Below are 25,594 nucleotides of genomic sequence, written 5' to 3'. Positions count from 1 at the left end.
AGATTTTCTTTTCCCTTTTGGTGTTTTGGTGTTTGGAATTGATTCGCAAGTATTCTCACTTGTGTTTATTGAAGAAACTCCTTTCTAATATCGTTAAAATATCTCAAATTGTGGTTCATCTCTAACTAAATATCTCTTCAACTTTTTTTATATGTTTTTTTAAAGTAATTTATTATTATGGAGGTTACGGATACTACATTAATAACAATGTCATCTAACAATAATAATTTTCAATAACTAGATATATTCTAAAGAAGATTGATTTATATATAAATTTCCAACTCCTAAAATCACATTTAACAATTAAAATTATTTTTATTATTATCAAAACTCAAAATTATAAAATTCATTATCATATAAGTAAAATTAACATTTTATTTTCAATTAGGAATTTCACTTATTTTATATATGATGTTTGAGGTTTTTATAATTTGGCTATATTTTTATGAAATTCAAGAACTTGTTTTACAAAATATTTTCATATTTAAAGAAAACATGATCTTTCTTTGAAAAAATCCATTATCAAATCCTAAAATCACAACCCACAATGAAAAACAAATCTATATCATTAAAAAAATCAAAATTATAAAAACCATTGTGACATAAATAAAACTAACATCGTCCTATTTTTAAGTAGGGAGCTCATTTCTTTTGTATCCGAGGATTGAGGTCTTAGAAATCGACCATACCCTTATGAAATTATCTCTAGAACTTGCTTTACAAAGTATATTCTTGTTCTTGAAAGCACATGGCCTTTCTTTGAAGACTTTAGAAAGAGTGCTCAAAATTGTGGATACCATCCCATTTCTCGATCATTTCAATCTTTTATTCATTAAGTTGATGCAATTATTGGAGACTAGAAAGACTTATCAAACTCAAGGAAACTATTCTTCAAAGGTTATGGTACCAACACAAAGCATGAAAAGAGACTCAGATTCATTGTGAGGAATTGAAGCATTGCAAAATATAGTGTAATTAAGACAATTATGATGAGGATTTAACATGGCAACCTCTATTTAACATCGCATGCAAAAGATAAAAGAACTTTTCTTCTATTTCTAAATTCTTTCTTAAATGTTATTATAAAAAAATATTATTGTGGAAACAAATTATTGCTATAAATATATAATAACCAATTATAAAAAAATAACTATTTATTTTAAAAATTGTCTTTTATTATAAAATTGAATAATAAATAATATAAAATTTTGAAAATTTAAACAAAATATGTCATTAATTTTAATCTCACTTCTTTATTTTTCTAAATATCAATCTATTTAATAAATTTAAATAAATTATTTAAAATCACAAAAAAATTATCAATTAAAATTAATACTCATGAATATAAATTATGAATTAATGATCCATTTTACATTATAATATTCCATTAAAATTAATACTCATGAATATAGATTATGAATTAATGATTCATTCTACATTGATAATATAGAATATGATATTTCATATTCATTATTTTCAGTTTTAATAATAATAAAATTAAAACTATAAATATAAATGAAAACTAATAATAAAATAATTAACATTTCTAAAATACATCTTGCGCTAAAATTTTATGTTCTTTAATATGTAATCTGGCTCAACATTTTAGAGATTGCTTGGAAATAGAGTATTTGGATATATAGATTAAAGTAGTGGTTGGAGAAAGGTCATTAGAATGGTTGGCTAAGTCAAAGGAGTAGTTTGATTTGAGATAGCACATGTTTGGTAGGATGAACAAAAGCATAATAGAAGGAACAAGGATGTAAATTAAATTATATTTAATTTAATTATCAACGCCCAAAGTGTTTGGGTGTTTAAATTTATCCAATACTTTTTAACATGTAAGTTAAGATGCCCATCATCCGAGGACAACACAAGTATGGACGGAGTTCTACTTACCATTGTTAGGTGCGTGAAAATGGAAACAAGTTAAGGTTAGGTGTAGACACAATTATAAGTAATAGTTTACATATATTCAAAGTTACGGAATGAGAAAGTAGAGATATTTTCTATCCAGCATAATATTATGGAAGTATAAAAGCATGATTTATATATAATGATAGTAATTCATAGTTATAGATATAAGAAAATAATTTTATTTAGGAGAATAAAATCAAATAATATACTTGATAGTTTTCTAATATGTTTAGGTTAAATATTTTATTAATTTAGGTAAATAGTTGTTTTTAAGGTTATACATGGGATTATGTAATTTGCATGAGATATAGTTATATAGATTTGTGTTATTTATATTTTATAGTTATATAGATTTGTGCTATTTATATTTTATAATTATTTGATATAAAATATATTCAATTTCTTTATTTTTATATTAATTTTTAGAAATATATATATATATATATATATATATTTTTTCTTTATAAATTATTTTATTTTGTTTTTAAGAAAAAAATTATATGAAAAATTATTTACTGAATTATTTTGTCTAATGTTGTAAAATAGTCTCATATGTTTCCTAAAGCTCATTTTTCTTATAACTTAATTGTTCTTTGATATCTAAACACCCAAAAACTTCATTCACTATGACATTATTTCTTTGAAAAAAATGTTTCTTTTCCTTATTTTTAGAATTGTGTCTTTTTTTCCTATACATTAAAAATATGCATTAGAATTACATCTGTTTCATTCACTACCCATGATATACACTTATAAAATGACCCAAAAAACTATGTTGTATTAGTAAAAATTATATTGAAGGATCATACAAGCATTCAGAATTTTGTACTTGATGACTCCCAAAGACATTCCAAACTCCTCAATCTAGCTCTAACTTATCTTTTGTTAAACCATCCAATGACTTGCTTCTATTTCTATATGCATGTTCAAAGAAAATTTGAGTGAAGGATAATTGTAAAGACATAACATCAAGAAATAATGCTTGGAGCATCAAATTTCTCATAGTTGGCTCTTGTTTCATCCATTGAATTACAAATGAGACCCAAAATATTTGAATATGAGTTATTTGAATGCAACGGGTTTCTTGAGAATCACCGTCAATGAACACCTATGGAAAATATTTATTAATTATATCTTCAATTGACTATCTTATGCTACTCTTTTATTAAAACTGAGGAAATGCATATAGTGCATTTTAGATTTGGACATCACAATTTAGAGGTAAAATATCTTTATCTTCAAATAATTTTGATCTCTTATCCAACCATATTCCCTAAGCAAGAGTCAAAGGAATAACTCTATCGCTTCTAGTTTCCTATTAGTGCACCAAGTTATGAGAGCCTCCTATATGGTGTCCTTATCACTTTCATTTTTCAATATTGTCATTTCTTCTATCTCCTTCCAAACCTGCTTTGTAAATTGGCCAGGTAGAATTAGATGCGAGTTTGTTTCTTCCTCTTATTTACAAAGACAACATCATCAAAGTCCTACAAAATACCCAAGTTAAGGATTTCTTATTCAGGAGTAGCCACATGAATATTTTAGATTTTTATAAATACTTAAATTTCCAATCTTGTTTCGACTACCAAACCTTGCTTAGAAAAGCAAGGAAACATCTCCAGTTCAACCTATTTATGGGATTTCTAAATCCTAATGAAGGAGGCAAATGGCCAAATGAATATTTTAGATTTTTCTAAATACCTAAATTTCCAAGCTTGTTTCGACTACCAAACCTTGAGAATCTCTCATCCTTTAGTAGCTAAATCTCTATATCAAATGCTTGGCCTATAGTTTCTAGTTGGATTTAATGACTTGATAATTTGATCCTCATCATCACTTACTTTATTGTAACATGCTCTTAAGTATTCAATGTACCTATGGAAAGTAATTGCTTCTTCCTTTCTTAGATTGATTTCCCTCTAGGATGGCCAATGCTACTACAATGTAATTTCCATATCCCATCTAGCAATATGCCTACATGTACATGGAATCATGTCTCTTAGATGATGTATGAACTGTGTATGTAACCTATGGAATCATGTGATTTCTAATACATTAATCTAGCCCAATTTCAATTTTGTCTCCCTTTCTTACATGCCACGCTAACAAATTCCCAACCAATGGAAAAGTTGTAACATTCAACTCCCATAAATTGAGGCATTTTGGATGAACTTAACATACTTTATTACTGACTGTTGTATCATATCTACACTATTACAAGTGTATCCAATAGTCCAAAACCTTGAATTAGTTGGAATGCATTCATTATAGCTAGTGCCTTTGGGAAAAGGAATATATTCTATAACCCCCATCCTCTAGCTTTTGATATTGCTAGATTTTTCCAGGAAACTAGATTTTTTTCCCTACTAACCAAATAACTCTATAACATGGATTCATAATCTTAGCCAACACTCATTTGGATATCTATGCAAGAAAATATCTTAAGAATGCTTTCACCAAAATTACTAGAACACTTTTGATATCCATTGATTTTACAAATTATTTATCTTTAATTGTGTTATTTTATATTCCATTTTTTTTAAAGCTAAAATCCAAAGAGAATTAGATAGTGTCTAGCCCTATGTTTTCCTTCGGCACGTCACTAGGAAAACTAGACTAATGGTAGAACAATATGGCTTTTGTCCAAAATATTAGTAATTAGCATGCGATTTCAAAAAAGGAGCATAGATCGTCAAAATTGAAATAGAACCAAGGTATATCAACCTGAAAGTTTGTAGTAAAAAATGAGCACAAGTTAACATCTAGACAACAAAAACTATAAACTAAAATTATAGTAATAAATGTCATAAATAGGGTTCAACTAAGTGACCAAATATAAAAAGTAGCCCCTATCATTCATAGCTTTAAGAGGAGGTGGAGACCTTAATATGAACAAGATCCACGACACTATGAGGTGGAGTTGGCCCCTTGCCATGTAGTATGCCTATCTCAATCCTCTCCGAGAAATTGTCCATTTCCATAAATTGAAGTTGGAGCTTATCCATCATTAATAGAATCTCATCCTTTACATCACTCCTCTACATGAGGACTTTACCCAAAAGTGATTTGAGTTGTTGATATAGGTCATTTATGTGAAGATATTGATTATGTTGATGTTACGTGTGACTGGTATTTGGAACCTAGTAAGATACATTGGTAATTACCTTAGAATCTAAATGGAAATCACAAGTTGCGATGATCTCCTCTTTTGCTTCCAAAACATCTTGTCGAATAAATAGAGGTGTCCTCATGTGGTGGAGTTAAGAAGATGATTGGGACCTATCTCTTACTCTTTCCTTGAGGCCCTACCAACTCCACCCTCGCATGATCTGGGATGTTGTCTTAGCATCATGTCAAAAATAGAAATGACCTATCAACAAGACTATAAATGGTGCCACCCACTAAAGTGAATGACCTACTTGGAATAAAAATAGAACAAATTCAAAGATTCACACTAGCAATGTGCCTTAACCAATTTTTTGATAAACAATTGTTATCATGTGCTAATATGGAGCTTTCCAACATATAGAACAAAGTGAAATGCTCTTGAAATCCAAACTGTATAGGAAAGAACAAGGGGATGAAGACTAAAGATGAGGTTAACAATGGGTGTAAGGAACCAAATCAGTAAGACTTGTTCCTTTCCACAGGAAAAAAAGAAGAAGAAGCCTAGACACTCCATACCACTCTTTGGACACTAATGAAGTGAGATTCACAAACTACATCTAGCAATAATGGAAGGTTAAAAAAGCTTTCTACGGTGGAGAACCAATTATTATCCAATTAGAAGGCTTCTTGAATCCCAAAACCAATCCATTAGACCTCTTGACACATGTGAGAAAGGATTCCCTTGAATGAGAATTCATTGTTGATATGAATACAAAATACTATATTCCCACCATGTCGCGCCTTATGAGGGAGGGTGGTACCCAAGTTACCTTATTTAATACTTAATGTGATGTTGGTGGTGCCACCTTCACCTCCTCCTTCCCTTCACGGTCCATCTTCCATTTATAATCCATTTAAAATTTCCTTTTTGCAGGTAGGTTAATTAGTTTGGAGACCCAAGGGTTAGCTCAAGCGGTCTAGAGCAAGACGTGATGTTCTTTGATATTGTCATCAATTGTTGTTGATCATGGGTCTAATTCTCTTTGATTCCCTTAGGGCGAGGCCCCATAATTAGGGTTAATGGTTTACATGGTTTACCTTCCATGATATGTGGGGAAGTATACCGAGGTTTCCCATTCTTTCATTCCAAGTAAGAATAAAAAAAAGGTTGGTTATTTTGGGAGTCTCACACATCCCAAAGGTTTCGAACCAATTACCTTTGCACAAGGATTTCATTAACAGTACACCCTATCACCATCTATTGTGTGCTTTGTCAGATAATCCAATTCCTATTCTTGTTAGCATGATTGAATTTCAAGAGTTTCAAGTTCATCAAGGTTTGAAACTCATGTTAATCAAGAGGAAACACCAAAATAAATTTAGCCATGTTAAGAGTTAGTGTGGCTTAGGTCATTTGTGATCCCTAAATGATTTTTGCATCCTAAATGCCACTTGGTCCAATCGATTAAGCCATAGGCTAATCCTACACACACTAGACATACTAACAAACCAAAAGAATCTATTCAATATACATTTTAGTAAATTAAAAATATCAATATAATTTTTAAATATTAAAGTTATATACTTTAACTTTTTTTTGCTTATCTACTTAAAATAAATTACACTTATAATTGAAAGTGTAGTAGATATTAAATTATCTAAAAATTAATAAAGTAGTAAATATTAAATTCTTAAAGACTAATAAACTAATTATCAATAACTTTTGTCTATTATTTTATATATATATTTGAATTATTTTATGGTCATTCATTATTTTTCACCTATACTATAATGCTACATTTTCATATATTTGATTTTATTCATATATAATGAATTTCTTTTAATTTAATAAATTTATAATTTATATTTTTTTATAATAATAATATTAATATATAATAATTTTGATGAATACTAAACCATATTTTAAATAATAAAAAATCATTTTTATCTTGAATATAAATCTTATTTCATAACCTACATATCTTATTTATAAGTCATAAGTCATACTCATGGTGGCAACTATCAAAATCAACTATAACCCACTTACCAAGTCCTCTCATTGGCTATATATATATAGCAATTTAAATAAATAAATACTTTCTTAAGCATAATTTTTGTGATTATATATATTTTAAATAAAATAAATATCAAATATTTTATTAAACATATTTCTATGTTAAATGCAATTTGTAAATTGAATCTAATTTTCTTAAAAAAAAATTATGATAAAAATAAATAGCAAAGTTTAATTTAAATATTTCTCAATGTTCATGAAAATTATTAAGTTAATTATTAAGTTTGTAACTTTTAATAAGATAGAAAAATAAAAAATCACATAATTAGATTTAGAATTTTATTTTTATTATAAAAATTTTAAAGAGGAAAGCTTCTAAAACATTATATTTTTAAAGAGTGAAAATGTTAAAAAAAAAGAAACACTAAAATTAATATTTTAAAATTAATTTAATATAAATAGTCCACTGAATTAGCTATATTATTTAACCTACTCTATTAGGTTAAGGAATTGTTGGAATCTAATCCTATAATTATATTCAAAATCAAAATAAACTTATTGGATTTTATAGGTTATTTCTCTAATGATAACCAAGTTTTTGCTTTGCGAACTCAAACTTTCATCCTGCTATCTGTTAGTGAATTTGACATGAATTTTCCATTTAAAATGGCTATTATTAAGATCAGCTATTTTTATATTACCAATAAAGGAATGAGATCTCGACCTGCTCTCTGTGTCTCGATCTTACATGGCTTTCCCAATCACAACATCTGTCATGAAAGCATATCTATTTTCATATTAAGATAGTTTTCTTCTGTGAAAGGGTTTGTCTAAATCCATGAATTTTCCAATCACAAAATCTTTCATGAAAGCATATCTATTTTCATATTAAAATAGTTTTCTTCTGTGAAAGGGTTTTTCTAGATCTTTGGTAAACGGTCAAGGGTGACAAAAGTTTGCATCAAAATATTCTCAACAAAAGAGAATCGATGCGTTCGATTTTTCCTTCAGCTTGTCCGAGTTTCTGAGTCATGCATCGCTACAACAAAAGGAACTTGGAACGAGATTTGTCTTATCGAAGGAACATAGATGCAAGTGCCATTATTATTCCATGACCTTTTGCTACCACTAACCTTCCCCCCACTTTTTTTTTTCATGCAAATTCCAACGAATCTCATTTCCATCACCTGGTGCAACTTCCTGTTGTACCGCGCAAATTTAGAATAATATCTACCGCAATACTTTAATGTACGAACCTAATTTTGTGTAAGCCTTGTGCAAAAATCCTGATTCCCCACGTAGTGCTCAACTTGGCCGGGGTGCTATGTAAAAATCGCGGTCATGGGCAATTAGGAGTACGTGATGTTTAAGGTGGGGATGAGAATGTGGACATTTGGACGTAGAAAATTAATGTGAGAGACAGCCTTTTTGTCTCTTCGAATGTCCTGTTCTCATTGACTGTAGACCCCGTGGGTTCTTGAAGCCATTCGTTTAGTATCTTTCCCCTCGACAAAGGCCTGTCATCAACCACTCTGATATGTCGTCTACATGATGGGACGTCAACAATATCTCCTCTTCCTTCCCGTGACCACTTCCAGCATTATACCAACAGACAAATATCGGAAAAAAACAAAAGTTTATCGGTCACTAGTCTTCAAAAGATCCATTTCCCCATTATCTTAGATTGTTACATCATCTCTGTCAATCGAATATTTTTTCTCACATGGAAGACTTGATCCCCACAATACTGCTGTGTAGATTCTCAGAAAATAGTAGAGGAGACGGACATTCGTGATTCTTCACAGTTTTGTCCGTAAAATATACATATATTTATAATCAGAAGCTGTACACTACTTGCTTTTTTGGTCATGTTTTATGGGGATATTTCTTGTTGTTTTATGGGGATATTTCTCGGTAGAATTTGTGTTATTTGATCAAAAAATTGTTTAGCTATCAAAAATTCCAAAAATATAATATTTACACATTTCAAAATATATAATATTTTCTCAATACCTTATATATATTTAACCTTATATATATTTAGTCTTAAAGTTAGTTTAGTTGGTCTAGTCTTTATAGTTAAGGTATCTCTACAATTGAGAGGTCTAGTCAGGCTCCCTTGTTGAGATAGCAGAAATTGATCCCTACATTATTTATTTTTAAGGTTAGTTCAATTGGTCTGGTCCCCATAGTTAAAGTATCTCTGCAATTGAGAGGTAACATGTTCAACACTCTCAAGTGAGGCTCCTTGGTTGAGATAGCAAAAATTGATTCCTTCAGATAGATCTCTGTGATACAATTATTCTAAGTTTAACTACACTACCTGTTTTTTTGGTCATGTTCTATCCTGATATTTCTGGGTAAAATTTGTGTTATTTGATAAAAAATTATTTAGTCATAAAAAATTCCAAGACATATAATATTTAGACATTCCAAAAATATAATATTTCTCCAACACAGTACATATATTTAGCTCTAGGGTTAGTTCAGTTGGTCTAGTCCCCATAGTTAAAATATCTCTGCAATTTAGAGGTAACCGGTTCAACACTCTCAAGTCAGACTCCCTTGTTAAGATAGCAACAGACTTCCTTGTTAAGATAGCAAAAATTGATCCTTTAGATAAATATCTGATATAATTATTCTAAATTTAAGTATATTTATAATTATCCTTATATGAATTCGTAATTATCATTATATGAATCTATAATTATCATAACACTTATGGCCAAACTTTTATATCATACAGTTTTAGCTATTATTTATTTGCAAAACATCTCATCTCCACCATGTAGTTCACCAATGACAAAAACAGTTGAAGGGGTAAAAGTATGAGTAGTCTTTCTTACACTACCTTATGCATGGGGAGGTGATTTTCTATGAAATATATGCTGTTATATACATCGTACCCACAAGCCAGAAAATGGAGGGATTCTTTAATGAATAATTACATGTGCAGATTCTTTAAGAGTAATTACATTTCAATATACTAACAGTAGATACAATTAGGCTTACGTACATTTATAATTATCATAGCCACTTGATTTGTACCTATAGAAGGACTTTTTATTTTATTTTATGGCCAACATCTGTATCATACAGTTTCAGCTATTATTTCCTTACAAAACATCCCATCTCCACCCTGTAGTTCACCTAATAACAAACAATTGAAGGGGTAAAAATATGAGCATGGGGAGGTGATTTTCTAGATGCTCTTCGACACCTCGTACCCACGAGCCAGTGAAAAAAGGAATCTTTAATGAATAAGTACACTTACAGATTCTTTAAAGAGTAATTACATTTCAATCTACCAACAGTAGATACAATTAGGACTACATATATTTATAATAATCTCAATCACTTGATTTGTGCCTCTTTGTGCCTATATGAGTACTTTTTATTTTAGTTGAGAGCCAACTTTTGTATAATACAGTTTAAGTTATTATTTATTTACAAAACATCTCATCTCCCCACCCTGAAGTTCAGCAAATGACAAAAACGATTGAAGGGGTAAAAGTATGAGCAGTCTTCCAGATCTCACTTGATGCATGGAAGGTGATTTTATAAGGAATATATGCTGTTATATGCATCGTACCCGCAAGCCAGAAAAAAAAAGGATTCTTTAGTGAATAATTACGTTTAAAGATTCTTTAAAGAATAATTGCATTTCAATCTGCCAACCGTAGATACAATGTGCTTAATTATGCTCGATGATGGATTTGTATGAATCGGACAGATGGTATTAAATTTAAGCTCAGATTTGGAACAATCACATTGTATTGGATGCATATTAAAGTTCTGAACAGAATGTTGAAAGGAATATTGTCAGTGAAATGACATAGAGTGACACCAGTGAATTTTATTGAAGGAATGAAATTTAGGAGAGTTTTCTAGGACTGCAGCATCCTCCTTTTACTTACGTAAATAACTTTTACAATTTGCAGCAAAGGGTCGTGGTCAACGCGGGATCAGCTTCAAGGATTGCACCTCTCTACGGTCGATCAGAGCAATTTGCACATCTCCGCTGAGGATCAAAGCAATTTGCACCGCTCCTTTCCCTTAAGACAAAATTCTGTCAATTTATTAGAGGTATGCTGCACGAAACTCTCTGCATTTTTGTAAATATGCTTAAATTCCTCATACTGTGTTCATTTGCTCCTGGAAAATCTATGTGAGAATGCGAGTTTGTTCAAAAGAGAAACAGAGACAAAATCTAAAGACACTTTTCATATTTCAAGTGTATATTCTGCACTGCACTCTAGAAGCAACTGATCCTTTTTCTTTTACCTGCCATGCATCATGAAGTTTTTCGTATACCTTAGCCAAATAGGGCTGTGATATACGAAATTTTGGTATAACTTATTCAAGACAGCGGAAGTGAGACAAAATGAGAGGCACGTGATTAGGTAACTCAGGAAGCGATTCTCCGATATTGGGCATCGCACCACCCATTAGTTACTGTGGAAGCGATTCCCCGATATTGGGCATCGCACCACCCATTATCAGATGAAGAATCCCGATTTAGGGCATAGCACCAACTACGAGAGCATCGGTCACTTTACCTTTATCCTGGCATCGCAATACCCATTAGCAGATGAAGAATCCCAATCTAGGGCACAGCAGCAACTACGAGAGCATCGTCCATTTTACCTTTAGGTTGGCATCGCGCTACCCATTACCCATTAGCACCTGAGGAATCGCAAACCAGGGCATAGCAGCAACTACGAGAGCATCGTCCATTTTACCTTTTACTTTTGGCTCAACGAGGTTACATTTATCACGACTATTTAGTTGGAAAACCAGTAAGTCAATGTTGAGCCATGTTAAGTTGTCACTTAGGTATGGCTTTTTAAGTTTTTATAACGTCAGTTGTTATTTGATAGGTTTTTGTGACAAGGCATTGGATTATGGTTGGTAGGTTGAGTGGTGGGGAGGTTTTTGTGACCAGGCTAGAAGAGTAGGATTTCCATTCAAGTGACCTCTTAATTGTTGCTAAGGAAAATTAGATAAAGCTCAATAAGTAAACCTTGATAATTTTTATTTCTTACTGATTTGGAGTAAGAATCATAATTTATTAGTATATCTTGTTTACTGATATATCTTCTGATAAGTTATGAATTCTTTATTTTGTAAAAGAATAATACATTTTTTTAATTGATTCAGATATATATTTTTAAGGTTAAAAAACCCTTTATTATTTGACTGTGAACTGGAAATTGATTTGGGCTCCCTCTTTCACTTTTTAGATCTTCAACGCATCAAAAAATTTAATACTTAAACCCTCCCCTACCTTTTGTATATAGAAACATAAATGTGAATCGTAAGGGAAGGAAAATACAACAAGAAGTTGCAAATTTATCAGAATCCTTTTTAAAAGCGACACTCAGCTTAGATGCTTAAACCCACGTACATGTTCACAGCTCGCTAGTTTCTTCTCACGTTCAACTTGCTTCTCCTACCTGAATCTTAAACATTCAACCTTGCCCCACTTACTCCCAGTCAACCCCGCGGGCTTCTTTTCTCAAACAATATTTGAGGCCAATCATCATTGTTAATAAAGGGACTTGGAATCTTGGACTTTGGGGTTCCAACTATCATTGACTGCCGCCATCATCCCCATGTGCTTCTCAGGCTGCATCTTCATGCGCTTTTCATTTTTCGAGACAATGAGGTCAAGGTTGGCCACTTTAATTTCGGGTCCTTGGAAGGATATCCGGTGGTAAACGGAGAATCTGTAGACTAGAGAAACCGACTAGTCACCTCGAGAAAAGTTTCACGAAAATATTCGTTTCTCTTATACCTTAAGAGGGCAGCCAATGCTGGCTCAATAAAATAAAAATGGGCATTTAGCATAATTATATAATAATTATCAAATGTTTCTGAGGTTTTGGAGTATTTTTGCATCCATGCTCGGGGTGCTTATTTCAAGCAATATAAAACTTTGATTAATTAGCAAACTTTGTGCTCATTTCGATCAATCAAATGCTGAGGATGGAATCATATAGACTATCAACTTCAAATGCTGAAGATTGAATCATATAGATTTTTGTTTTACGTCATTGTTAAGAAACTTTTGGCATCCATTGGTGAAGTGTTTAGCCATATTGTGTAGCCAAATTTATTATCATTTTGATTATATTCCACTTTGTTGATTTTTTTAATGTTTCTTCATAGTTTGTCTTAAACTTTTTAGCAAAAACTTTTAAAACTTTTCCACCTCACTCTCACTTTTTTCTTTATATTTGATGTACTAACTTATTTGTATGCATGGGTTGAATAGTTGTTGGACAATCAACAAGTTCCCATGTTCCATTTTCAATCACCCGATCACACTCATGCATCATTTTTTGTTACCACACTTTAAGCTTATTTGCGTTTGTAAAAGTTGTTGGTTCAATGAAAAATAAGTGATTCACTAAAATTTTGATTTTGATGCAGTGGAAATTTTAGCTCATGTTTTGTTTTGTTCATCTAGGTGTACATTTGTGAGAAATTTAGTGAATTATTTTGGTGTAATTGTGTGAACCATTTTGGTCTATTTTGTTGTGCATATGCTGAAGTTACCATAATTGATCTAGAGAATCATCATGTGATGAAGAGGTATCTAACTCCTGAATATTCATGATAGGGGCTAAGCCTTTCTCAATCCACTTTTGTTTACTTTGATGAAATAGTTTATCTCGAGTTACACTCTCTCCAAGTGACTAAGGAGATTATCAATCTTTCCAACTATCTAACGTTTCCTCTTATCAAAGACAACAACTTGACTTACAATGAATTTTCTACTAGGTTTTAGCATACAACCCCTCCTTTCATCTAAATATCCAATAAGTATGCATTTCATACTATGATTTTGCAACTTAATATTTTATCTTTAGGAATTAAGCCATAACTGGTAGAGTCCAAAATTAAAAAATGATTAACTAAAGAGTTAGTACCATACCAAGCTTCATATGCATTGATTCCATGTAAGGCAGATGTGGGTGATCAATTATTTAGATATAATTTATACTTATGAAGTGTTTTGAACCAATACTTTTTTATCTATCTCACTAGGTATACCATAGAATTTTCCATTCTCATTAGTGTGTTATTCATTTTTCCTATGACTCCATTATCTTGTAGAGTATAATAATTCCTCATTTGTATTATTATTCGATTCTTCTTATGATAATCATTGAATTCATTTGAAGTGAATTCTTCCCTATGATCTATTATCAATGTGACAATAGATTTTTTGGTGGCATTTTCAACTAATCGTTGAAAATGTATGAATTCTTCGAAGATTTATAAATTATCATTCAAAAAATATACCCAAATTCTCATTCTAAAATCATAAATGAAAATAATTAAGTATTTGCAATCACCAAAAGAGGATTCCATAGAACCAAAATTATCACTATGGATAAGTACCAAACATATATTTGCTCGCCCTATATAAGTGAGGAAATGGTCTCCTTTTCTTAGCCAATGATATTCACATTTGGCACTTTCCTTTTCAATGTAGGCAATCCTTTAACCATATTTTCTATTTTAAATATACTTAAGCTTTCAAATTTCAAGTGAACAAAAATATATAATGCCATAACCTTAATGAGATAAGGGATAAATCCACTAATTTTACAAAAGCCTATTTGTGACGAATGGCCATGTGTATCCTCAAAATTTCTTGATCTTCTAAACCTTCATTACTATTTTGCAATTGATTTTGAATGAATTGATTTTTATTAACCCATCTTCCATGATAATTTGATAACCTCATTTCCTAATGGTAGCCAAAGACAACAATTTTATTTTTAAAAACATGGACATACCAAACATTAGAAAATTATAGTCTATCAATCCTTTGATAAGAGAAGTGGATTGAGCCTTCTCCTTGAGGAGTTTTCATTATGTCATTTTCCCACTAAATTGGATATAGTTGCATAGCTTAATATGCCAAAAAATAATGTTTCTTGTAATGCGTATGTTGAGTATCCTTTATATCTAGTATGCAATCATATTAATCCTTTCTCATCAACTTCTTGGTGGTAACTCAATCTATAAAATGTATCTCATCATTAGTTGTCTACACATATTCAAAAACATCTTCTTGATAATTTCCATGTTAGGAAAAATTTGAAGGATTAAAATTAGAATGTTGCTTCAAAGTTTGCTTATTCTCACACAATTTTCCATTCCATGTTCTACACTCTTCCATCACATGCCCAATGTAAAGACATATTTCACATTTTACTTTAGTCATATCTTCAACTTCTTCAACTTTTCTTGATTCATTATTTCTTTTAGAAGAATCTTTAGATCTCCTAAAATAACATTGATTTTGATTATCTTTCCTTTTTCATTATTTTCTACCACATCCGTGACTATATTCTTGATTTCTTGGATCATTGAGTCTTCCCTTCCTTTATAGCTTTTATTGTTTTTTGACTCTTCCTCTTGTATTTTCTTTATAAGTGCCTCTTAATCTTGAACTTTTTTCTTTCCTTCAGTTGATAAAGAAAACATGTTCCCTCAAGTTCTTATTTTTATCAAAATTCTTGTCATGTTGGACCAACAAGTCACTAAGGGATTCAAAAGTTTTATTCTCTATATTATTAGTGATTTGTAATGTTTCCAAAAAAAACGGTTTATGGAAGGATGTTAAATCATTAATCAAAATCCACATTTATTTTTTCCATGTGATATTTTAAACAACAAATTTATTACAAGACATCTTCCCCTTATATTAGCCTTGTTTAAAGTTCTTGTATGAAGATCAACTTGTTTTGATTAAGGTTGGGTACCAAACATTTTCTTAAAAAATTTCCTTGAATTTTAGGTATCAATTTCATTTTCAATGTGTACAAACAAATCATTAATTATAGAGGATTTCAAAAGTGTAAGTTCCTTTTCATATTTTGACTTCGATTTTCTCAAGTCCCCAACAACTACAGACTTAATTGGAACTTTATATCCACTACATGCATATTTGCATAATTGAATTTAAATTAATATGTTTTCTAGTTTTTGGGTACATCCAACTTGTTTGAATATATGAATAGATTTACCAATTTAGACATGGTAAGCTTATCAAGTGTAGAAAATGCATTATTCACACTAGAAACGAACTTTATAGAGGCTTGACTTTGATTCTCTTATACCCGTAATGGAAAAATATTTTGATAGAGTATTTTACTTAGCTCTTATCAATGCTTTAATTGCAAAGTACAAACATTTTTCAATTTTGTCAAACTTTCAAAATTTAGTAAAATAAACTTCAAGAAATGATGAACACCTCTCCCTTTGAAATAAACAATCTTAATTAATATTTCAATTAAAATGTTAAATAACAATACCCCGTAAACTAGTATGGACTTAAATTGAAAAATAATATATCATTCACCAAAAAATTAACATAATATCGTGATATTTTCAGATTGACTTAAATAATAGATGTTAGGGTTCACCCTTATACCTCTTTCATTCAAATGATATCGTGTTAGTATTCACAGTCCTTAGACACAATTTTATTAATTAGAAAAACAAAAATTATATAACATGCAAAAAATGTATTATATATAATTTATGTAATTTTATCTTAATATGCCATATATTTTTATTAACAATTTAAAAATAATTACTATAACAAAAATATGATAATGATAATCAATTTTCTAAAAAATTTACACAATTTTAAAAATAACTTTATTATTATTATTATTATTATAAAAAATTACCTATAATTAAACTTCAAATTTATCCCAGGAAACTGAAAAAATTGACAAAAGAAAAAATATCCCACTAAAATTTTCATGGAAACTGAAAAAGTTGACAAAAGAAAAAATACAATGGAAAAACTACTTTCATTAATGATATTTTAAAAACTATCTACTTAAAATATCCCACTCCCACGCTTAGAATAACCTACTCTATTATTTAAGAAATGCTCTCTAACTCTTATTTAATAATTTATTTTAAAATGTTAAACTTATAACTGCTTCTAACATTCCATACTTGGAATAACCTACTCCATTATTTAATAAATAGTCCCCAACTCTTATTTAATATTTTTTTTAAAAGTTGAACTTATACTACTTCTAAACTTGAGCTGGCATCTTTATTAAGAGCGTTCGATGTTCCAATTTCGATAATGCCATAAAAATTTTAAGCTTTTGCTTGTATTAAAGATAATTTTATTTAGATTTGTCACAATATACATTTGCTTTTCATCTCAAGTTTCGACACTTCGATTCAATGTTGAGCATTAAATCATTTTATCATTGAATCAATGCCTCTCTTCAAATAGTTAAGGTCGATATTCATATAGCTTCAACCATAGTTTAGCAAGGGTTTTGACAATACTAGGAGTCATCAAAGGAAGTTCTCATTAAAATAGAAAAATAATTAGTATGACCTGAATAGTTGGTTTTTCTCAAGTAAGGCCGAATCACTATGAATATAATGTCATGAATGTAATTGAGTTAGTGTTTCTCCTTGTATTCCGTGGTAATGTCATGAATGTAATTGAGTGAGTGTTTCTCCTTGTATTCCGTGGTGTGATTTCTTTTAGGCGATCTGAATAATAGAAATAAGTACCATAGAAGGGATGGAGCACGCCTCACTAATTTAAATTGGAAATGAGTCTCCCAAAAAAAATACTTATTCTTCTAGTAGTCTTTCTCACTATAGTATTTATCTCACTGCTTATTTCTTGGTTATAAGTTTTTAATTCCTAACATTTCTTGAGTTTTTCTCATTTTTATATGCCTTTTAAACTAGGTTTTTTTTTGGGTCCAATTAAGATTAGACTTGACCTTCTTTTATACCATTTCATTACTTTGAGAAACAAACGCCCTTTTAACATTGATTATGGCTTCGTAACTTCAAACATAAATTGATTGTAGGTTCAAACAATTTAATGAGATATATAGCCTTGATGGATAACCTAAATGATCGAAGTCCTCTTACTAAGTCATTGGCCCTCTCTCGTGATGGGCGAGTTTAATTCTCCTTAAGTCCATCAAGCTCATGCTCCCTATGGTAGAGTAGATTGAATGGGAGTTTGACCTATCGGGGTGTTACAAGGAAAATAAATAAATAAATAAAATTTAATGAGGCATCAAGATTTTCGATGTTTCATTTCCTTTTAATGTTGGATGAGATTTATTAAGGATTCATATGCCGTGTGTTAGAGAGGTTCCATTTGATTGGATGAAAACCTTTTGCCCACTTCATATCTTAGATTAAATTATTTATAGACTTATCTAAATGCTTGCTAATGTAGTGATAAATGGTCCTAACATCAAGCATAGTAAACATGTGTAGAAACCAAGATCATACTAAGAGAATGAAACAAATCTGGTTAAATTAGAAATAGAGGTTCTAAAAACTTAAAATGGCTAAAAAATACCACCTTTTAGTTGTTGTATACTAATGTATCAATACATCAAAAACACAGTGTAGTAGCATATCAAATTCTAATAGTGCAAAATCCAAAATGTTTTGATCAAAAGTAGTTGAATTCATTGACTTGTATTTTATGAATAACTATTTGTAACACTATAATTAGTCCACACTATGTACCTAATCATTTTGCAAGATCCATAGCAAAGAATTCATTGCAAAATGTCCTAGCCCCATCGAATGCATTCAATTTTACAACAACCGTAAGAAAAACTTCATTGCAAAATCTCCTATCCCCATTAGATGCATCCAAGGATTTTCTCAATAATTATTAAATTTTACTTATGATTGATCACTAAACATCATAACATAATCTTGGAACCTTTTTGGTGGTCTATGACATCTCATTTGTTCCAAATACTGATGATTCCAGAACAATTTTCTACAACTCCTCGAGCCTAGTCTAGGATGTGTCTTGACCCTCTCGTCATTTTTATGATTAAAAAACTCTTCCACCTATAAATTATGTACGAATTTCTTTCCCACATTTATGTTGATGCTTTCTAATGCTCCATTACCAACATTTTAGAACTCAAAATCAAACGTTCGTGTTCATTTATCTACAACATCTTCCACACTCTATTACATAATTGCATTTCATAAAAGATCACATTATTACATGAAACATTTGGATTGTTTCCTCTACCAAATCTTCTCTCTCCTCTCCATGAAAGATAAAATACTAATTCTAAAAGGATTCCTCCCCATTAGATTATAAATCCTTAAATTCTACCATTGATTTATTTCATACTTTTGTTATTCAATTTCTTATGCTTCTCATTGGGTACATTTACATATACAAAAGAGAAGAACATCTCAATTTTTTTCTCCCCTATGATGTTTTGTATATAGTTTTAGGCTTCAATTATATTGTGGGTCACTCATCTTAAAGATATATTGGTTTTGTGATGTCATTTCTCCAAAAAAAAATAAATTAACTCAATATACACCTTTGCAATTTTCATTAATTCCTTATTCTCTTTTTTATGTTTTCATTATATTGTAAAGTGTAGGCATTGTAAATTCAAGTTTAAGTCTTTAAAGGTAATTAAGGCATATGTATAACTATATTCTTAATCTCATCCTCTATTTAGGCCCAAAACAATTCAAAACTTTCAATTGTGTTTTTATTTCTCTTCCACGCAATACTCAAAAGTTATTCTTGAACATTTATCAAGGAAATATTTAAACTATCGTAATTTACTATGTGGTAGCTCCAACAATTTGTTAGCATATTTGGTAACATCCTTTGAGAGAGGAGATTGATGCTACTTATGGAGGACACATAATCACAAATTCCCAGTGAAACACACATTTACATCAACAAACTTCAACCAATCAGCAACATTCAAGGCCACTTCAGACATGTTCTAGTAAAGTCTATACAAATTTACTTTCCTTACCACTCTTGCCATTACATTCCTAAGATAGTAATTGAGTTGCCCTCCATGTGTATGAGATTTCATGGTTAATCCAACATTTTCCATTTGGCTTATAGGTAACATGTTCTCAATCATTATAGTAACTTACATTCTAAATATTTTTTTGGTTTCCATACCCTATTGTCATTCAAAGAGTCCCTTTTCCTACAACTTCAGTGGCTTATCCACATCCAAAAGGAAAATCTTTAATTCTATCAGTAAATTCATATTTCCCAAACCACACTTATGAAAAATATATAAACAAAATTATACAAAATATATAGCAACAGTAAAACTTTTTTTTTGAGAATTCCAAATATTATAATTAATATTTTTCTGCAAAAAAGAAAATTAGGTGAAAATGATTTATTTCTAAGTAATCCAAAAGATTTTGACTACTTGCTATCATTTATACTCTTTACTATTCATTTACAATATTCTTAATCAAAATTGTAGGGCAACTTTGCCTACAAATTGTTCTGACTCTAGTTCACTCTTTCATCACTATGCTTCATCACACTCAAGTGTAAGCTCTAATTCCTCACATCTCCTAATCTCAAAAGAACATTTTCATTCTCTCATAATTCTTTCCCTTACTATTAAATTTACACTTTACACTCTCTATCAATTTTTGGTTTTTAAAGAAATTATATATTAATGGTATATTAGCAAACCATTGCCATATCTCATTTTTATTACTTAATTTAAATAATTTATAACCAATACAGGGATATATGAGGGGGGGGAATTCAATGATGGAAATTTATCTTAAAATTTAGAAACTTTGGCGAAAGTTACTAGTATTCAATATGCAAATTGTAAAATGTTTAATGATGTTTTTGTAAAAATATGAAATTTATAATGATTTTACATATAGTTTTTATAAAATTTTGGCCAAATAATTTTTTACTATAAAATGTGGGAAAATTATTTTTAAGAAAAATGAAAGCTATCCAATTTTTGGAGAATAATTTTTAACAAAAATGAAAATTATCATTTTTTATTTAGAAAAAAAACATAAATATTAACCTGAGTATAAATATTAGCCTCTAAAATTTTCCATAATATATGAAAAACTTACCATTAATTGATAACTACTCTATTAATAAAATTATAATATATATACTCCCGTTAATAATGATTATTAATTGTAATATTTCAAAACTTATAAATTATAATTCCCATTTTCAACTATATAAAAATATAGTTTTTTATTAAAATATATTTATATTATAAAAAAAATTACTCAAGAAATAAAAATATGTTTTTGTTTTGGAATAAAGCCTCCCATTGTTGTTTAAGAAAATAATTGCAACGTATTTTATTGTCTTGCTTATATTAAAATCGAGAGGAGGTTAAAAGGCCGTCATTGTTTATGGGCGGTAGCGTCTAGTCAACTAGTCGTTGAGAAATGGCTTATTCAGAGGGTAGCTGCTAGTCATCTACATGGTCATAAATGGATTAAAACAATGTCTGAGCAAACTTTCCATCCAACAGAATTGTATCAACACCAAGGTTGAAATGAGATTTCCCCACTTGCTACAATAAGGGCAAAAAAATCGCCTCAGATGGTTGTTGTGCAGAACATTGACAGTTCACTTCCAGTAGACTGATAAAGGTGATAGCTAGTGTATACATGGGTGCTTTTTAATTCTGAAAAGTTGCATGATAGTGAAAGTTACAACCGGAATCCAGATTGACCATGTCTGAAGATAAGATATATTCATGAATTTAAATCCTTTCTAGATCAGTTAGAATTGAGTAGGAGTTTGGTAACTAAGTTGCAGTCATTGAAGAAGATAAGGGACTTAATCTAGCCAAGTAATCCTATCAGTGAGTTAAGATGCGTAGGTTTTGGAAATCGAGGTGCTTTCCATTAGTGTAAGCAACGTCAACAAGAAGCAATTAACAATATTTGATTATGCTGTTGATGCTTATATATCTGTCAAGAATATAAAAACCGTGGTGCTGAGAGACCGTCATTCTTGTTTATTGCAATAAATGAGGGGCATAGCTTCTTTAGAATTCAAATGTGAGAGAGGGGTGTTGTTAATTTAAAACAAAAATTGAGAAGCCAAAACAACTATCATGTTCATTGATAGTTATGAACAGATTGTGACTACGTTATGAGTGGTGGAAGCAAACCATATAATCCCTCATAGGAAGAATATCGAAATTATTGAACAAAGGGTTGCTTCAAAACTTATAGTTCTAACTTCTAACGAAAAACCTATCATAGCCAGATAAAATATTTTTGAAATCAGTCAGGATGGTACTATAGTTATAGTGCTATGCAGAGATAAATAGAATTCTTTCATGGACGTGTTCAAAGAAATATTCACTGAAGAAAATTTTTGCGAAATTTTTGCTGCACAGAAATCAATTCATTTTGCATATAACTGTAACTAGAGTTGAGCAAGTCTGGAATTCATCATCAATAATAGCACTAATAATCGGTACTAATTCTCAATTATATTGATAGACTAGTTTGTAGTGTGGGAAGGGCGGCAGTGTGGTATTAATAGATAATTGTGCATGTATTATAAATAATAGCTGTATATAAAAGAAGGATTGTAGGTTTTGTGTATCTGCAATTAATGTGTTTGCTAGAATAAAAAGGAGAGGTTAAACTTTGGAATTTGGAATGCTGCTAATTGTGGTGTAATTCGATGCTTTTTACAGAAATTACCTACCATTTGTTCTTCATTTCTCCACTTCATATCTGTTTCTCATTGCATCTATTGCATATGCATGTTGGTTGGTCAATGCATCTGTTGAATAATAGTAAAGTGAGTTCATTTGTTTGGTAAAACTATCCCATCATGGCATGTACATGACCATCAAAGTGGAGAGAACCTCCTGATTAAACACAGCCTGGCATTCTTAGTTAAATAAATATTGTAATTTTAAGCTCGCAAGTACAAACATTATGATCTCCTTTACCTTGATCCACGGGGTTATTAGTTATATTAGAATTTTCATGATCCTAAGACCATTCTTAAGAAATTGATTAAGCATTCTTAAGAAATTGATTAAGCCTTCTTAGATCACAATATATTACAAGACGCAAGTAAGAAGATTCTGGACAGTGGCTTGTATAGTGATTTATTTTGTTATGTCTCAAAGAACAGTCTGCCCTGAAGACCCTAAGACCCTAACGATAACAGCAAAAATTGAAGAGATGCTTTTTGTCAATGACATTTTTGGATCATTTGAGTTAACAACTACATACTTTCGGAATGATCTTCAGAAAGAACTTAAAATAAATAGCTGTCCTTGTTTACTGCCTAAACTTTCCAAAGGCATTGAATTTTGAAAAGAGAAATGGGAAGTCTTCTGACAGTCCCTCTCAATTGAAATCCAGATACTAGTAGGCTCAAGAATGAAGAATACCTTTTCAACATGTTTTAATAATAAATATAACCATTGAGATGTGAAAAAAAAAAGGATCGGTTCAAAATGGAAGTTTGAAGGGTAAATTTTCAACATGTTCTTATACTTAATGCTTATTATGGTGATGCTCATGGGGATATGACTTGGAGTTTAAAACGTAATTGTTAGTTAGTGACGAAGTGTGTTCATATTGACAAACATATCATTTAGCCTTGTCATGGTATTTATGTTTCTGGTTTTGCAATGATTGAAATTCTAAATGGAAAGAAGCTTTTTTCTTTTTAGTTAGAAATATAATAATATCAATAATTATAATAGTTGAGGAAAATGTTTCATTGCAAATTCGGTAACGAAAAATGCCATAGTAATGATGTCATTCATAAATTTTGTACTGATTTTGTAAAGTGGAGGGCAATCTGTTTCATTTTTTATCAGAGCAAAGTCATGCACTCCTGGTCATTTTTTATACAGTTTAATATTTTATATGGCTATATCGATAAGTGTGGGCTGCAAATTTGAGATAGGAAACCCATGGTTGAATTAAATATTCATGAGTTGAACACGGTCAGACGGGTTATTACTCAATCTGAGGTTGAATATGTTCGAAAAAACTTTGAATTTAAATTATTTTGCTGAAGTAATTCTGCTTTCCATTCTCTAATAGAATCATTACCACGCTGACGATAAAATTTCTTCTATTATTCGGAGCAGGTAAATGGTAATAGACAACAGCAATCGACCTTGCATCGAATGAGTACCGATGCAATTCATCACAACAGCTCAGAGAGCCCGCATCCTCATTTCAATAGTACAACTTTGTCCCAGTTAGTTTCTTCCCAGATTAATCAGACCATACCCAAAAAGCCAAATTTAGAGTTTACTCTTGGCAGGCCGGGTTGGCAAGGTAAAGAGTTTAATGCCCCTGAAATCTGTACTTGGATGAGTTAGTGAAATCTTTGAGCACTTTTATATGTAATATTTTTATTACTAAACTTTTCTGAAGTTTCTGATATATGGTGTTATGCAGATCTGAAGCAAACATAATGATGCTGGACTAGGGTCTGTTGAAATCAAAAGGATGACTTGTATGTATTATCAGAAAAAGAAATGCCAAAATATCCATCCTTGTCATTTTTATCCTGTATGACTTCTTATCTCACCAATCTCTTCTTGCAATAAGGAGTTGGATGTTCTCACTTGACATGTAATTGAAAGCAATACAGCCCACAATGGATTACTTTACATTCAAACTTCAAAGCACAAAGTGTATGAAGATAGCGGGTGTATCTTATGGTTTTTAATGGTTGGGATGCACTTTGCATGTTTGCACATGTGCATTGGCGTGAAAGGGCATAGCAAGTCAAGATCCTTTTTATACACAGTGTTTTAGATCTAGCTTTTTTCTAAATGTACTCTCTTGTTAGACGGTACTCCTGGAGTTTCAATGCCGTCTTACAGTGAATCATACAAATGTTGCGATGGCCTACAAAATACATACCAAAGTACTGAAAACATGCGGCATTGAAGGCGGTGTCTCTGGATTTTATAAGCCTCGTCGTTGAATAGCTGTACCATATAGAATTATAGCAGATTATGTCAAAAAATTAACTGCCGCGGAGATCTGTTATATGTCATACCTGTTTTTTGGGAGAACAGACACATATATCCAAAAGTAAATAGGCAGTTTGATGCCATTTTGTGCTGTTGGATGAAAATGCCAATCTATTTTTCCAAATCCATGGTTAGTTTATCTTATAATTATAATGAATTGGCACGATTTTCAGAGGCCACTGCGTAAACATATGGTTGTTAGATATATCTATTGTACTTATTTTTCATGGATGGCAGGACTAAGCGATGATATGCTCATAGTGGTTACTGGTTAGTTATGGAGCAGATGTATTTGATTTTTTAAACTAGGGGTAAAATTGTGAATTTAAGTTATTTAAAATGTTTTTTTTAAGTGTATAAATAGATTTAACATATTGAAAAACTTTGGAATGATAAATAGATAGAAAAAGAAACCACAAAATAACACTCACATATAAGTTGCTGTTCAGTAAATTGCTTCAATAATTCCCCTATTTTTCTTATACCAATCTGATAAATAGACAGATAAAAAAAACTACAAAATATGAACTGCTACTACATGATTAAAGACTGAAAACTACTAAGAATAAATATGCTATTCTTAACTCACAAATGCACAAATAACACTTTCTAATTAAAACTTCAGCACTAATGACACTTCCTGAATTAAAACTTTAGCACTAATGACACTTCCTACATTTAAATTATA

At 30.5% G+C, this 25,594-nt stretch overlaps 1 protein-coding gene across 1 annotated transcript in view; it reads left to right on the top strand.

Moving 5' to 3' along the window:
* The window catches only part of KAN2 (Homeodomain-like superfamily protein), a 37,688-nt gene extending 12,608 nt beyond the window's left edge, over nucleotides 1-25,080 (top strand). The window contains exons 6-8 of the mRNA XM_089459822.1: nucleotides 10,981-11,125; nucleotides 24,007-24,199; nucleotides 24,323-25,080. Of these exons, the coding sequence (XP_089315948.1) occupies nucleotides 10,981-11,125; nucleotides 24,007-24,199; nucleotides 24,323-24,339 (355 nt within the window). The 3' untranslated portion in view covers nucleotides 24,340-25,080. The remainder of the gene's footprint in view (nucleotides 1-10,980; nucleotides 11,126-24,006; nucleotides 24,200-24,322) is intronic.
* Nucleotides 25,081-25,594: the final 514 nt, after the last annotated feature.

The sequence above is a fragment of the Pinus tabuliformis genome, chromosome 7, assembly GCF_031772625.1.
Source record: "Pinus tabuliformis cultivar Carrire ecotype Pingquan chromosome 7, CPIR1, whole genome shotgun sequence".
In the NCBI taxonomy this organism is placed as follows: domain Eukaryota; kingdom Viridiplantae; phylum Streptophyta; class Pinopsida; order Pinales; family Pinaceae; genus Pinus; species Pinus tabuliformis.
This window is presented reverse-complemented; position numbering and strand designations above follow the sequence as displayed.